At 50.5% G+C, this 13980-nt stretch overlaps 3 protein-coding genes across 4 annotated transcripts; all 3 read right to left on the bottom strand.

Annotated features, from left to right (window-relative positions):
- Nucleotides 1-22: 22 nt before the first annotated feature.
- On the bottom strand, nt 23-1708 carry hacd4 (3-hydroxyacyl-CoA dehydratase 4). Its single transcript, XM_052057243.1, has 7 exons — nt 1561-1708; nt 1371-1480; nt 1151-1278; nt 973-1082; nt 795-901; nt 217-327; nt 23-140 (listed from the first exon to the last, which is right to left on the bottom strand). Exons 1-7 carry the CDS (start codon nt 1659-1661, stop codon nt 58-60), a joined length of 750 nt encoding a protein of 249 aa, XP_051913203.1. The 5' UTR covers nt 1662-1708; the 3' UTR covers nt 23-57.
- A 692-nt stretch (nt 1709-2400) lies between these two features.
- si:dkey-219e21.2 (E3 ubiquitin-protein ligase TRIM39) lies at nt 2401-6871 on the bottom strand. The gene is made up of 8 exons (XM_052077994.1): nt 6793-6871; nt 6560-6714; nt 6334-6438; nt 5657-5965; nt 4735-4863; nt 3710-3788; nt 3609-3635; nt 2401-2962 (listed from the first exon to the last, which is right to left on the bottom strand). Exons 1-8 carry the CDS (start codon nt 6824-6826, stop codon nt 2427-2429), a joined length of 1374 nt encoding a protein of 457 aa, XP_051933954.1. The 5' UTR covers nt 6827-6871; the 3' UTR covers nt 2401-2426.
- A 2143-nt stretch (nt 6872-9014) lies between these two features.
- capgb (capping protein (actin filament), gelsolin-like b) lies at nt 9015-13848 on the bottom strand. 2 transcript variants are annotated; one of them, XM_052078010.1, is made up of 10 exons: nt 13711-13816; nt 12306-12476; nt 10977-11170; nt 10753-10907; nt 10515-10682; nt 10243-10392; nt 10084-10170; nt 9882-10014; nt 9402-9493; nt 9015-9259 (listed from the first exon to the last, which is right to left on the bottom strand). In XM_052078010.1, the coding sequence occupies exons 2-10, from the start codon at nt 12347-12349 to the stop codon at nt 9194-9196; spliced, it is 1089 nt and encodes a 362-aa protein (XP_051933970.1). In that variant the 5' UTR covers nt 12350-12476; nt 13711-13816; the 3' UTR covers nt 9015-9193. The 2 variants fall into 2 exon arrangements, with proteins under 2 accessions (XP_051933970.1, XP_051933980.1); XM_052078020.1 differs by lacking the exon at nt 12306-12476 and having other exon boundaries at nt 13711-13848.
- Between the last annotated feature and the right edge of the window lie 132 nt (nt 13849-13980).

Raw genomic sequence — 13980 nt, 5'->3', positions numbered from 1 at the left:
AATGCTCAAAGGGCTGAGGGGCGTGTGGGGGGTGGGGGGGGGGGAGTTATCATTCAATCATTTCCTCTTTGTCGTCTTGGTCCACCTCTCCAGCTGATGTCGTCTCTCCTTGAGCGACTGCCACACTGTGAGCGAAGCTCCTGCGGGGAAAAAAAGCGGGATTTTTTTTTTTTTTGTCCCCGCCCTCCTTTCACACTCACTCAAGCTTCGTCTTACCCAAGCCGAGGAGAGGCAGCGACATCCCGAGGCCATGCGGCCAAGCTGTCGAGCTCCCTCGTCGGAGCGCCTCCTGCTCCGCGTAGCGCATCGCGTGGCAGATCGTCACCCCTGTTGGAAGCAGAAGCCGCTTTCGGTTGGCGGAAATTACTGGCGACCTCCGGCGTAGCTCGTCCTCCAGTTCACACTCTCAACAAAAGTCGAGTTCAAACTGCCCAGGACGATGAACGTGACCTCGCTCGCCCATTTTCAAACCGATCAAACGTATTTTTTATTTAACATGGCGACGACGTCCGCAATACTCCCCCTGAAAACAAAATGGCGGCCTTCCCGTTCAATTTGCAGCTTGGATTTTTGAGACTTTTTCGGCCGTCCTCTTATCATTTGGCAAATTCCAAGTCAATATCTCAAGTCAGTAAGTGCGAGGCCTGCAATTCCCCCCCCCCCCCCCCCCCCCCGAAAATTTTCTTTTTCAATAAATGGCTGTTTCAAAGCAAACTGGAAACCATTTTTTTTTTCAAACTCTCCATGGGCATTTTTCATGTCATGTTGTTGGGCGCCGTTGGGGGGGGGGTCACCTTCAGTGACGGCGGAGAGGAGGTAGATGGGAATCCACAGAGTGTAACGGGCCCACAGCACGGCAGCCGAGGGGGCGTCCATGATGCGCATCACTTCGTGGGGGTACCTGGGCCCAAAACCAGAATGTTGCAGACCTGGGAGTTTTTTTTTTAAATGTTGTAGTCTGTGAGCGTGCACCTGAGCAGGTCCAAGATGTTCCAGAAGAAGAGCTGCACGCACACGACGGGTTTGCTCTGAACCTCGTCCAAGTGGACCAGCACGATCAGCAGGAGGTTCTTCTCGAAAACCTGGACAAAAGGTCAACTTTCACACCCCCTCGTCGGAGCGCGTGGCCCCGCGTGGGGATCGCTCGTACTTGGACGAGGCGCGGGAGCAGCCTGGCTCGCTCCAGCCGGTCGGCGATGTGGAAAATCTCCAAGACGGACAGCAGCTGGCACAGGCTCATGACGAAACCCACCGAGTGGAACGTGTCCGCCAGGGCATCTTGCGAGAAAAGAACAAAAAAAAAAAGAATTTGACGCGCTCGTCGAGAGGCGACCCCCCCCCCCCCCCAGTCGTGTCCCCTTGGAGCTGACCTCGTCCGAAGGTGATGAAGCGGACGACCGTGTTGGCGAGTATCCACGTGTGTCCGCAGAACTGGAACAGATTGTAGGAGAAAATGTAGGCGAGCCTGACGCTGAGCCTGCGTTCAAAAGGAAAACCAAGTTATGACCAGCCCCCCCCCCCCTTGGATTGAGAGCCGCCGACGCGATTCCGCGTACGTGTTGAATTGTACACAGAAGGAAGAGCGCCATGTCAATCAACCCACAATGCGCTTGCATTTTCCTGAATTTCATTTTGTTGTCATCCGACGCCACCGTCAACATGTCGTTGAGATGTCAACCAACGGACTTCACAATCTGCCGAAACCAAACGGGGGGGGGGGGGGGGGTGTGAAAAATGCTCACTTACATTTTCTCTTCAGTCTCGTGCCTTCTTTCCCTCGAAACCGTTTTTTTTGGGGTCTGTTTTGCAGCGGAAGCAGGAAAAGAGCTGCAACGCTTGCTCAGCCGCACTTCCTCAGGCTGTTGTTTGCTCTTTGAATATTTGACTTTCAGTCAAGCACACGCGTGCACGAGAAGCCCTCGTTTTCGTTCAGATGCGTGCACACGGGATCATTCTCATTAGGAATTGAATTTCCGTCCTTTTGAAAAGACGCCGTTTCAAATGTTTGGTTTTGATGAACCAACCTCTGCTTTGAATTTTTTTTTTTTATCATGAAATCCAGACAAGAATTTTTTTTCATTCATTTTTAATCAAATGAAATTAAATCAAGCCGGAGCAGCAAATCTCGACTGCACGGAGTAAATACGTTCATAAATACATGTACAAGTATTGCACTATCTCGTAGCTTGGGGGGGCGAGGGGGCAATTCTTTTTCTTCCTGAAAATAACAAAAAAGTGAGAGCAAAAAAAACCAACGACACCCAAACACCGTCAGTGATTCTTGCAAAACGTGTCGATGAGAATGCGCACGCGCGTCAGTTGCGGGCGAAAGGTGATTTGAAATAAGAGACGGCATCCGTTGACAATCCCATGAGCGAGAATCAGGCGCCGGCGGCGGTCGCGTGGCAGGCCAAGAAGAAGCCGTCTCAAGCGGTGCTGCGGGCGGCCCGCGGCGGCGCGACGGTCATGAGGGTGCGGCCGTCGAGCGGAGCGAAGAACGGGTACACCTTGCCTTTGAAGTCCCCGGTGAAGGTGTAGATGTGCGTCCTGCTCTGGGCGTTGTAGAAAGACACCTGGCCCTCCTCGCAGTCCAGGTAGACGCCCAGCCGCCGCGGCACCAGGCCGGCGGGCAGCGCCGTCTCGGGCTGGGTGCAGGCGTAGAACCGGTGCGTGCCGCGCCACAGGCACCAGTAGCCCGTCTCGGGGCACATGTGGAAGCGGCCGCTGCGTTTGGAGCGCGCGGCGGCCAGCCCCACGCGCCAGTAGCCGTCGTTGGCGATGTCCACCTCCCAGTAGTGGCGCCCGCGGCCGTAGCCCTCCCAGGCCAGCACGCAGGGCCAGCCGTCGAAACGCTGCGAGCTGTACGGCAGGTGGGCCTGCGACGGGCCCTCCTGGACTTGCCGCCGGTCCTCGGACAGGGTCAGCCACGGGTGGTTGGTGGTCGGGTCCAGGATCACATCGGCTGCCGCAAACGGACGACAAACCCTCGGTCAAGACGTTGCGCCACGTACTCAATCGTCGCGCCCCCCCTCGCCCCTTCGGACTCGGATGACGTCGGTCGCCCAAGTTTACTTTCGGCGACGATGCCAGTTGTTTGGCGTATTGTGGTCTTCTTATTTCCTTTTTTAAAAGTCCGTGACCCCCAAAAACGTTTGTTTCTATTTTTTACAAAAAATGCTTGCTGTTGATTCGTTTTTAAAATGGCTTTTTAACTCATTCACTCCCAAAGACGGTTTTAAACGTCTTTTCAAACTTGCTCTAGAATTGGCTGCTACTGAATGACTTAACAATCAAGTATTTGGTGAGTGTGAGATAAAAATAAATCCATAAATATGACCTTCACAGAAAATCACAAAGACCAAAAAAAAATAAAATAAAATACCCGGATATTTTCACCATAACAACGCAAGATGTTTTGTTTTCATGTCAGATGTAGTTTCAGTTCCGTTCGGTTGATTTAAAAGCGTTTTTGGTTTGAGTTTCTTTACGGCTCGTTTTTTTAAATATTTTTTTTCTAACCCGGGCGAAGTCTCCCCAACTTTTCCCACCGCGGCCGCGTTAAGCGCTCGGCAGGCGGCTGACGGGCGAGCGCGTCTTGTCGGCCTCACCTTCTGCGCTGCAGATCCAACTCCAAACTGCAAACGAGACAATGTCGCACGTTGATACAAACGCTCAGAGCGTCAAATCAATCGGGGAAATGAAAAGCTACCCGAGTTGGGGATGTATCTGGACGTCCCCGCTTTCCACGTGCGCTGCTTTACCGGCAACCATAACTGCGGGATGGTCCCCTAAAAAAAAAAAAAAGCAAGTTAGCTACCCTTCTTCCCAGCAAAACTGTAAATCTTTGACCCGAGCCAATAAAAAGAATAAATAAAAACTTTACAAGTCCAATATTGGCAAAGTGCAATGACCCATTTGGGCCACTGCATGAAATGCGCGCCCGAAACGAGGTGAGCAAATTAAATGCGGTTGTCCTTGACCTTCTTTGATGGTGGCCAAAATGAACAACAGAAAAGTGAAGGACGCTATTGTTTGATTCAGGCTTGTTCGATACCGTTTTTTGTTCCGACTGATACCGATATGAGTATTAAGCCTTTGAGTAGCGACACCTCGAGTTCTTTTGCAATGTCCCCTTGAACACAGTGCCAAAAAAAGAGCTTTCTTTGTGATGCAGAGGATAGCACCACCTACCGCCAAGGAGGACTTACTCCATCTCAAATATGCTTTTTTTTTTTTTTTTTTTTTTGCCTCAGGTATCGTTGACTGGTATCGGCACCCTCCACGATGAACCGATACCTCCAAATAGGCTAGTGATACGGATTATTGGTATGGTCTACATTTTGGACACACACATTTGAACATTGTTCAACCATTGATATATTTTGTATCTCAACGACTGATATCCTGGTTGGTTTAAAAAAAAAAAAAAAAATCCTATGACAACATTTTGGCCAAGGGTATTTCCGAGATTCATCGTGAGAGATGGGCAATAAAAGGCAACTGTGTCGTAGGTTATCAGCAATTACATAAACAGAGGGACCTGACTCATTTATCGCGCTCACGCACGCACACGTCGCCGTGGCATTATATAACTGGCGCCTTATCAGCTTGCTTTATGACGCCGAACTCGGCCTTTTATTGCTTTGTGACCTCTTAACAAAACGGCCTTGCTTATTTCTGTGTCCTCGTTCTCGATCTTTCCCAAATTTCCACACGCCTCCATTGTGCGCTCACCACGCTGTCCTCCAGGAGGAGCGACCAGGTGATGAACTCCAGCAGGGGCAGCAGGCTGACCAGTCGCTTCTTCTTGAGGCCCAGCAGGCGCAGCACTTTGCCGAGCTCGTCGCTCTGCACCCCGCAGCTCTGAAAAAATAAAAATACAAAATTTTGTCGACATGGAAACTCCACTGGCTTGATGCTAACACAAATAGCGCCAGTCATCACCTCACTTCAACATAGTTCCTTGGCATTGAGATGCCCCGATCCTTTCCGTCATTCAAATGTCCGCTAGCTCGATGCTAACACAAAAGGCCAAACACCATAGACCGGCTCAGTGAAATTAGCATGGCTGCAACATATTGATGAAGGACACGACAACGTGACGTGAAGCTTCTCAGCTCACGTCAACTTGGTTCCCCGGCATCAAGATTCCAGCCATCCATTATGTGAGCCGCGTTGTCCTCGGGAGGGTCGCGGCTGCGCCGGAGCCTATCGCGGCTGATTTCGGGCAGCAAGGTAAATAAATAACAACCATTCGCGCTCACCGTTTCAAGCGATCCATTGACCTCCCATGCATGTTTTGGGAATGAGGGAGCATAGTGGGAGCACCCGGAGAAAACCCACGCAGGCACGGTGGGAACATACAAACTTCACACAGGAATCGAACCCCCCCCCCGGAATTTTGCACTGCGGTGTGGCCATGCTAACCAGTCGACGGCGTGCCGCCTGGCATTTGGATGCCGCGATAACTTTGTCAAAGCCGAAAGTCTGTTAGCTTCATGCTAACATATAATGCCAAACACCATAGACTGGCTAGGTGAAATTAGCATAGACGCCCCATCGTGATCAACTGCGCGACGAGACGACGTGAAGCTTGTCAACTGACTTGAGTGTGTATGGGGTGGAGGGGTGATTTTTTTTTTAAGCGGTTTCTCACCTCGGAGACCTTCTGTACCTCCTTGGCCCACTCCATCACCCTCAGTTGTGCGTCCTCGTTGGCGTCTAAATCCTTGTTGGGTTCTTCAGTCTCAGGTGAGCAGGGCTTGCCCTCCACGACTTGAGCCAACGCGTGAGGCTTCTCTCGCGAGACGTCGGCCGTCAGGTCGCTGGCACGAGGACGGACTTTGTCCACGTGGCGAAGTTCGTTGGCCCATTCCAAGATGAGTTTACGGGACTCCTCCAAACTGCGCTCGGTCCGCGAGTCAGACTTCGCGGCGTTGCTGGTCCCCGGAGCGGAAACGGGACGCTGCGCAAGCACAACAGTGACGACGCCGTTTGGTCAATGGGCTTGGAATGCATTCGCGGGGATCGACGGCCACTTTTTTCCTTTCCGTAGCCCTAAATGCCATTCGTTCAGATTAAATTTATACTTTCCAGACTATGAAAAAGACCAATTTTGTCAGGATGAAAAGTCAGAATTTTACGTGAATTTACGGTATTTTCTTTTTTTCAAAAAGTCATCTTCGTGACAGTAAAGTCGTAATAAAAAGTCATAACGTTACAGGAATTCAATCTTTTGGGGGGGTTTTTTCCTAGAAAAAAAGTTGTCTTTGCACGCATCAAGACATATTTTGATTGAATGGCCGATGGGTTCTGGCCAACTATTTGGTGTACCTTGCAAACCTGGTCCACTTGCTCCTTCCAGTGTTGGAGGAACTGCACGCACTCCTGCAGGCTGCGCAGATCATTCAGGCTGCTCTGGCGAGGCCGCTGCTGCGTCTGCGGCAAACATCCACGTGCAACATTGAACGCTTCAGACGCGCTTGAATCCGCGTTTCAAACACACTGTGTGGACGCGGGTGAGCAAAAAGAAAAAAAAACATCAAAAGTGTTTGCTGACCTGAGAGTGTCCGGTGAGTTTGCCGCTGGCGACGGGCCTGCTGGGGGCCGAGTTGTGGGCCTGGATGTCCTCCTCGGGCAAGCACCAGCGCAGGGCTCCGACGGAGCTGCTCTGCTTGGTGCTGTGCTCTTGCGCCTTCAGCAGCGAGACTTTCTCTGAAGAGGTCGAGTAGGTCAGAGCCGCGTGAGCTTCCAGCACATCGGCTCCCGAGGTCGGCGGCTCTCAAAACTTACTTCTGTCCGATTTCAAAATGCTCTTCATCTCCATCGGCGTCTCGTGGCTCCTCGGGACAGCGAGCGACTAGCTAGCTAGAGTAAATAGGGTGCAAGATAAAAATGGAGGCATATGGGGCAAAATGAATGGGGCCGCTGTCTTCAGTGCGAAGAACTGATCTAGAAAATATTTAGTTTTGTTTTTGACCCAGACCGGTGTTGTTATTGCATGGGTTAGTTGATATCTTTGTACGTTGCTCGGACAGAAAATGGGATCACTGCGGCGACGTCGGTTGACGCAGTGGTTTCCTAACGGGTTACTTGATTGGTTCGATATCAAGCTAATATGCGGCTCGCCATTTAGCTTGTTCGATATCGACTTGATGTCAAGCTTAACATAGTCAAATGTCTCGCTAGCACTGTCATTTGAATAAATAGTCGCAATTTTACACACGGAGGTAGTTAGATATCGAGCTAATTCCTTAAATATTAAGATACTTTTATTAGCTACTTTTATATTAAGCTAATATGCGGCTCGCCATTTAGCTTGTTCGATATCGACTTGATGTCAAGCTTAACATAGTCAAATGTCTCGCTAGCACTGTCATTTGAATAAATAGTCGCAATTTTACACACGGAGGTGGTTAGATATCGAGCTAGTTCCTTAAATATTAAGCTACTTCTCTTAGCTACTTTTATATCAAGCTAATATGCGGCTCGCCATTTAGCTTGTTCGATATCGACTTGATGTCAAGCTTAACATAGTCAAATGTCTCGCTAGCACTGTCATTTGAATAAATAGTCGCAATTCTACACACGGAGGTGGTTAGATATCGAGCTAGTTCCTTAAATATTAAGCTACTTCTCTTAGCTACTTTTATATCAAGCTAATATGCGGCTCGCCATTTAGCTTGTTCGATATCGACTTGATGTCAAGCTTAACATAGTCAAATGTCTCGCTAGCACTGTCGTTTGAATAAATAGTCGCAATTTTACACACGGAGGTAGTTAGATATCGAGCTAATTCCTTAAATATTAAGATACTTTTATTAGCTACTTTTATATTAAGCTAATATGCGGCTCGCCATTTAGCTTGTTCGATATCGACTTGATGTCAAGCTTAACATAGTCAAATGTCTCGCTAGCACTGTCGTTTGAATAAATAGTCGCAATTTTACACACGGAGGTAGTTAGTTATCGAGCTAGTTCCTTAGATATTAAGCTACATGTAAACTTGTTGGCCTGAGCGATTTAGGGGAATATTCTAATAGCTATTTTCTTTCATCCGTCAAGATTGCGATTTAACCTGCTGTCCTTTTTTTCAAGGTTCCTCTTCCCATGTGTTTTCTGGGGGCGTTTGTCTGTATTATGACAACCGTGAGCGCATTTATTTCACATAAATGCGGTCTTGTCGGTTAGGCTTCCGATGAAATAAAGGCAAATGAACCACGAATCTACCTGAAGTAGAGTTGTTACCTTCCTAAATACTTTGATTTGCAATTTTTTTTAAAGCATTCACTTTGACAACTCCATAAAATTGCAAGTGTAGCGTACACGTCAAAATTTACACAATAAAAAGTCCGATGACAACAATAAACGGACTTCTCGCCGCAGGACATCAGAATTATTTCCGATTCTTTTTGTTTTCAGTACTTTTGCCCCCCCCAAAAATAAAACAATCTTTCAATTTACTATGTTTCTCTGTACATTGTCATTGTGTAAAATCAGTTGAGTCCTGAGAATTTAAAAAAAATAAAAGAACATGAATAACCGTGGCAATTAGGAGCAGGAGTACCTGTAGTCGGAGGAAGTGGAGGTGAAGCTCAGCAGCTGCAGACGACAACTGGTTGACCTCTGCTGCCTGTCTTGTCGTTTTGATGGAGTGACTCCTGATCTTTGGACTCTTGATTTATTAACACCTGCCTGGCTGCCTTAAAGCCGCATGGCAGCTTTTCACACACACACATGGATGGCAAGGGAGGATCTTTTACAGCTGAGACGATAAAGCCTTGCCTATGACGCACAAAGTGAGTTAACAGTGGCTGGACTTGGCCAACGTGACTGAACCTTACAGAATTAGAAGTTCGTTTTTGTGCGTGCGTGTGTGTGTGTGTGTGTGTGTGTGTGTGTGTGTTTTAGCAACCATCGTGCCAATGTTTTGTTTTTTTTTACTGTAGCATTTGTCCTCATTTGGATTGCACAGTTGACGTGTATGTGTCAAAAATCAGAAATAAAACCCCACTTTTTGCATTTTTATTTGACCAACAGGAAAATCCTGTTCCATTTGTGAAAGTGACATCCCAAAGGCTACGCATGGCTTGTGCCTTTTGTACATTTCAGTCAACGCGTTAAAAAAAAAACTCCAAGAAAAAACTGCTGTTGTTTTTTTTTCTCTTGAGCGCTGCTATTTTTCCAATCTGGGTTAGTTCCAGTTCTTGAAAAACTGCTTGAACATGACGGTCTCCTTCCCCTGCGGCAGGATCTCCACCTGAAGCGAAACAACGGAGAGCCCGGTCCTTTTTTTTTTTTATCGTTTAAAGAAAAAAAAAACAAAAAAAAAAGAAACTGCAGGAGCGGGCGATAGAAGACAGTAGTAGGAGCTGGCGGGAAACGACGGCAGTGTGCCTTACCTGAGTTTTCATCCTGGAGTAGTTCATCTGCTCCATCAACTTGTCGGCCATCTGCAGGGCCACCCGCTTCTCCTCCGCGTTGGCCCCAACTCCTGCCACATATTATTGGCATTAGGGTGGATACATTTTCTTTTTTTAGATTGAATGAATGACCTGACATTGACGGAAAAAAAATACGACTCTACTCGCCACCTACCCGCTCTCAAGAACTTGCACACCGCAAGAAGAAAGACAAGGACACGGAAAAGCCTACCGGACCCTACGCACCCTGGTCACCACCTCTTCCAGCTACTCCCTTCAGGTAAGCGCTATTGAACCGTGCGGACATTCCAACAGCTTCTTCTCTCTCGCCTTGAACTCCCTCAACAATCGATAGTGGCTCTTTGCACATTTTTTCACTTTGGGTTGTGCCGCTGAAACGGTGGCTCCCGTCGCGCCGTCAAGGTCAAGCGTGGCCCCGCTCGACTTCCAAGCGCTCACCTTTCCACACGAAGATCTTGCCGTTGGCGCCGTTGTCCAGGACGAAACAGTCGTCACGAAGCAGCAGCTCCTTGGCAAACGGGCTCTTGGCCGAGACCTCGGTCAGCGACATGGCGCCGGTGGCGTCGGAGACCTGTCGGGAGAAGGCGCGGCGCTGATGGCGCCGTTTGAAAACCTCGGGCGCTCGGACGCCGGCGCTGACCTTGTAGAGGGAGGCCGCGTTGGAGGCGTCCGCCTCGCTGTCCTCCTGCGGCGTGCTTTCGGCCAGCTCGGGCTTTGGTCCCAAGGCCTGTTGGGAAAAGCATCGCGCTTGCCCCGGACGCTCGTCAAATTCTGCCGCGGAGGAGCTCGGCGACTTTACCTGGAGCATTTCGGCAGGCTCCTCCCCCTCGCCGGCGTCCACGATGCGAGCTTTGCCATGTCTGTCGGCGTCGCGAATCAGCGAGGCGATCTCCCTCACCTTCTGTTTCTCAAAGACGTTGGCCTGCGACCCGCTCCAGGACACGATGACCTGCGGGGGGGTGCGACGGGTGCTTCGCTTGAGTCTCCGTTTCTTTCCTGACTTGACAAATCCTGTTTCTGTTCGACCTAAGTACACGTTTCTTGATTTTTTTTGTTGCTTCCGGTCCTCACCTCTCCAAGGTCCAAGATGAAGCAGTCGCCCTTGTTGAAGCTCTTCCAGGACAGCTCCACCTCCTTCGCACGGATGTTGCGTTTGCCTTTAACCTGGTACAAGCGCCGCACCGCCGCCGCCGCCGCCGAGTCCCGAGGCTTCCTGAAGCCCGACTCCACCCCTCCATCCTGTCAAGACAAGCTCCTCTGAAGCGTGACCTCGTTTGCAAGACCGGATTCTCATCGTCTCGGGCCAGACCTTGTAGCTCACACCTCTGGGAAAGAGATTCATGAAGTGCGGGGACTCGTAGCCCTGCGCCTGCCGGTGCTGGATGGGGTCTCCGCCCAGGAAGTTGTCAAGTTGGATGGCCAGCATGGCGCACGCCATCTGCTCGTCGCGCGACGACTTCTCGCCTGAATCGAATCGGAGCGGGAAAAAGCGTAAAGAGGCGCCCTCGGCGTCCGGCGAGCGTCGAGGCTCACCGATCCACATGTGGAGGTCGCTCCCCTCTTCTCCGCGGTTGTCCAGCACCAAGTAGGAGTCGCCGTTGTAGAACACCCCCGCCCGGGAGGCGGGCACTCGCACGGCCTTCATCTTCTCCACCCTCCACACGTGCAGGCCCGCCACTCGCACCTCCGGACCGAACTGCCCCGCCACGTCCTGGAAGGGGAGCATGCTGCCCCAAGAGACACGGCGCTGGATGACGCCAAAGGCATTCATCCATCGCTCGTCCTCATTGGGGCGGGACCTCGGGCCGGGCTCCGGTGAGATTGGAACGTTCAAACTGCCCTTTTGCCGCCAGCGCAAGACTGTCGTGATTGTGTTTGTGACCAACAGGTGGCGCTGTGGGGCTTTTTTCCTTCAGCCGCGCACCTGTTGGTCGTTAGGTGATTTTTGCTTTAAAAGGACTCCCGGCAAGACCGCTCGGTGTGGGCTCATTGTTTGTTTGTTGCTGTCGTGTTTCGGTTATTCATCGTTTTTTTTTGCTTCAGCCCTGGTTTTTGTTTGCTACTTTGGATTCTTTTCATTACTTTGTTCTGGATTTAGTTTTAGTTTTTTTTGGTGTTAATACAGTCGTCAAGTACATTCTGGTCCTCCCTCTCGCCTGCTTTTTTTTGGGGTGGGGGGTTCTCCACCACCTCTAACGTGACAAAGACAACCAATGGAAAAAGGAAACATCCCAAGATGTCAAGGATACTTCCTCGGGTGGGCGCGGGGAGAAGTGAAAGCGCGCCATCTTGACCACGTGGTCCCATTCGGACCACGATTCTGCTTCTCTATCCGACTTCCTCTTTGGATGACGTCCATGATTTGAATCTTAAACTTTGTCTACAAAGTGTTTGGTTCGATTTTTTTGGGGGGGGGGTGACATACTCGCAGGATGTACACACAGTAGCTCTTGTGATATTTTGATCGGGCGATTGATTGCGTTGCGGGGCGTTGAAAGGTGTGCCCTGCCCAATAAATGTTGGGTAACAGCTGAGTCATAACATTTGCTTATGTGGGGTCATGAAAACGCTCGAGCCAGGAGATGCAAGTCCTTATCGTCGAGTGGCGCCAATAAATATTGAGACGGACTTCTATGACATCCTAGAAGTCAGCAGCTTGCGTTTCGCTCCAACCGAGGCGCCAGGCTGCGGCCGTCGGAGATAAACAAGGAGCCTCGTTCGAATAAGCGCGCAGGCCAAAGGGCGCGGATCTACCTCGACAATATCAATACTGGAACAGTAAATGACATCACCCCCCCCCCCCCAGCCCCCCAGAAGATATTCAAGTTATCGTCCCTTGGCGAAGAGCGAGATGCACTCAACTGGATGACGCGGCCCGCTGTCGTGCTGTCCGACTCGGGCTCCATCCTCAACGGGTCGCGGGGGAGTCGGCTGGAGGGGGTTCCGGCGAGGAGTTTGCGCTCACCCGTTCTGACTCGGTTGCAACATACGGAGGGGTGGGAGGTAACCGAAGCCGCTGCGGTGAAAGCCTAGCTGGGGCGGAAGCGGGGGGGGGGGGGGGGGGGGTGGAGTTGTGGTAGGCTCAAGTTCCTAGATTCAGGCGCTTTGGGGACAGCGGCTTGGCGTCTTCGCTGAGCCTCACCATTTAGCGTACGAGTGTTGTCCAACCTTCTGTGCACCCAGGAAAATATTCGGGGGGGTTGGGGTGCGGGGGGTTGTATAGGTAATAATTCTATTTTGCTCCCACGTGCTTCGATTCCTTCATTTTTCAACACGGCTTATCCCGTACAGAGTCGCGGCTCACATTCCACAACTAGATGGCGGCGTACTGATTTAGTTTGAGACGGTGGAAATTTGAAAGAAGAAGAAGAACGAAGCGGGAACAGACACTGTCGTCGTCGTCGTTGTTGAAAATGATTGACGAGCATCTGTTGACATCCTGCTTTTGCTGTCATGATTATTGATGTATGTTGTGAAACGCCAAGTTTGGATCAGTACTCTGTCGCACAACTTTGTACCTACGATATACGTTATCCATTGCTTTTGCGCGAACGCGATACATCGCTGATGTCTATCGACACATCATTTGTCGTAAAAAATGACAGCAACGTGGTCGATGGGTTAGCGCGTCCGCCTCGCAGCACAACAGACGCGGGTTTGATTCTGGGCTCCGGCCTCCCCGTGTGGAGTTTGCATGTTTTGCATGTTTTTTTTGTGCCCGAGTGGCTTTTCTCTGGGTAATCCGGTTTCCTCCCACATTCCAAAAACATGCTTGGGAGGCTGATTGAACGCTCCAAATTGTCCCGAGATGTGAGCGTGAGCGTGAATGGTTGGTGGTGGATGTGTGCCCTGCGACGGGCTGCAAAACCGGTTCTGGGTATTGTCCCCCACCCGCTGCCCGAAGATAGGCTGCAGCATGCCCTCATGAGGAGAAGCGGATTCCAAAATGGATGGATGGATAAAATAAAAACAACCAGTTGAAAAATAAAGAATTGTCAAGAATCGTTGCAGTAGAGAACAGCCCCCCCCTCACTTTCAGCAAATTTGAAGTGGCAGCCGAGGGGGGGGAAGCCGATTTCGACGATAAGTGCTGTGAAAGAACCAAGAAAAAAAGTGAAGCAGCTTTTACGCGGAAACTCTTTTCATCGTCCTGTCGCAACACTTCAGAGGCCGGAAGAACCGCCGCGATAAGCGAACGAGGAAACCAAGGCCGAGAAAAGAAAGTATCCAACCACGAGTGCTTTGACGAGGAAGGTTGAAGGCTTACCTTGGATAGAAAAGAGCGTTGCGGCACCAAACAGGCAAGGAGTGGACGAAAGAGCGCTTGTGTGGGCGAGACAAAGAATTTGTGTGTGTTTGGGGCACAATGACGCACACGCAGACCGCATAGTTCCTGCAGGCCCGGCCCAGGGGGGGGGGGGGGGGGGGCGCGGTCCTGCATGTTTTCAAAATCTCCCTGAATCAACACGCCTGATTCAAATGAACAAGTTCCGCACATAAAAAAAAGGAACGAAATCCCTCGCGGAAGCATTTCTTC

Source organism: Hippocampus zosterae, chromosome 1 (genome assembly GCF_025434085.1).
Source record: "Hippocampus zosterae strain Florida chromosome 1, ASM2543408v3, whole genome shotgun sequence".
Classification (NCBI taxonomy): domain Eukaryota; kingdom Metazoa; phylum Chordata; class Actinopteri; order Syngnathiformes; family Syngnathidae; genus Hippocampus; species Hippocampus zosterae.
This window is presented reverse-complemented; position numbering and strand designations above follow the sequence as displayed.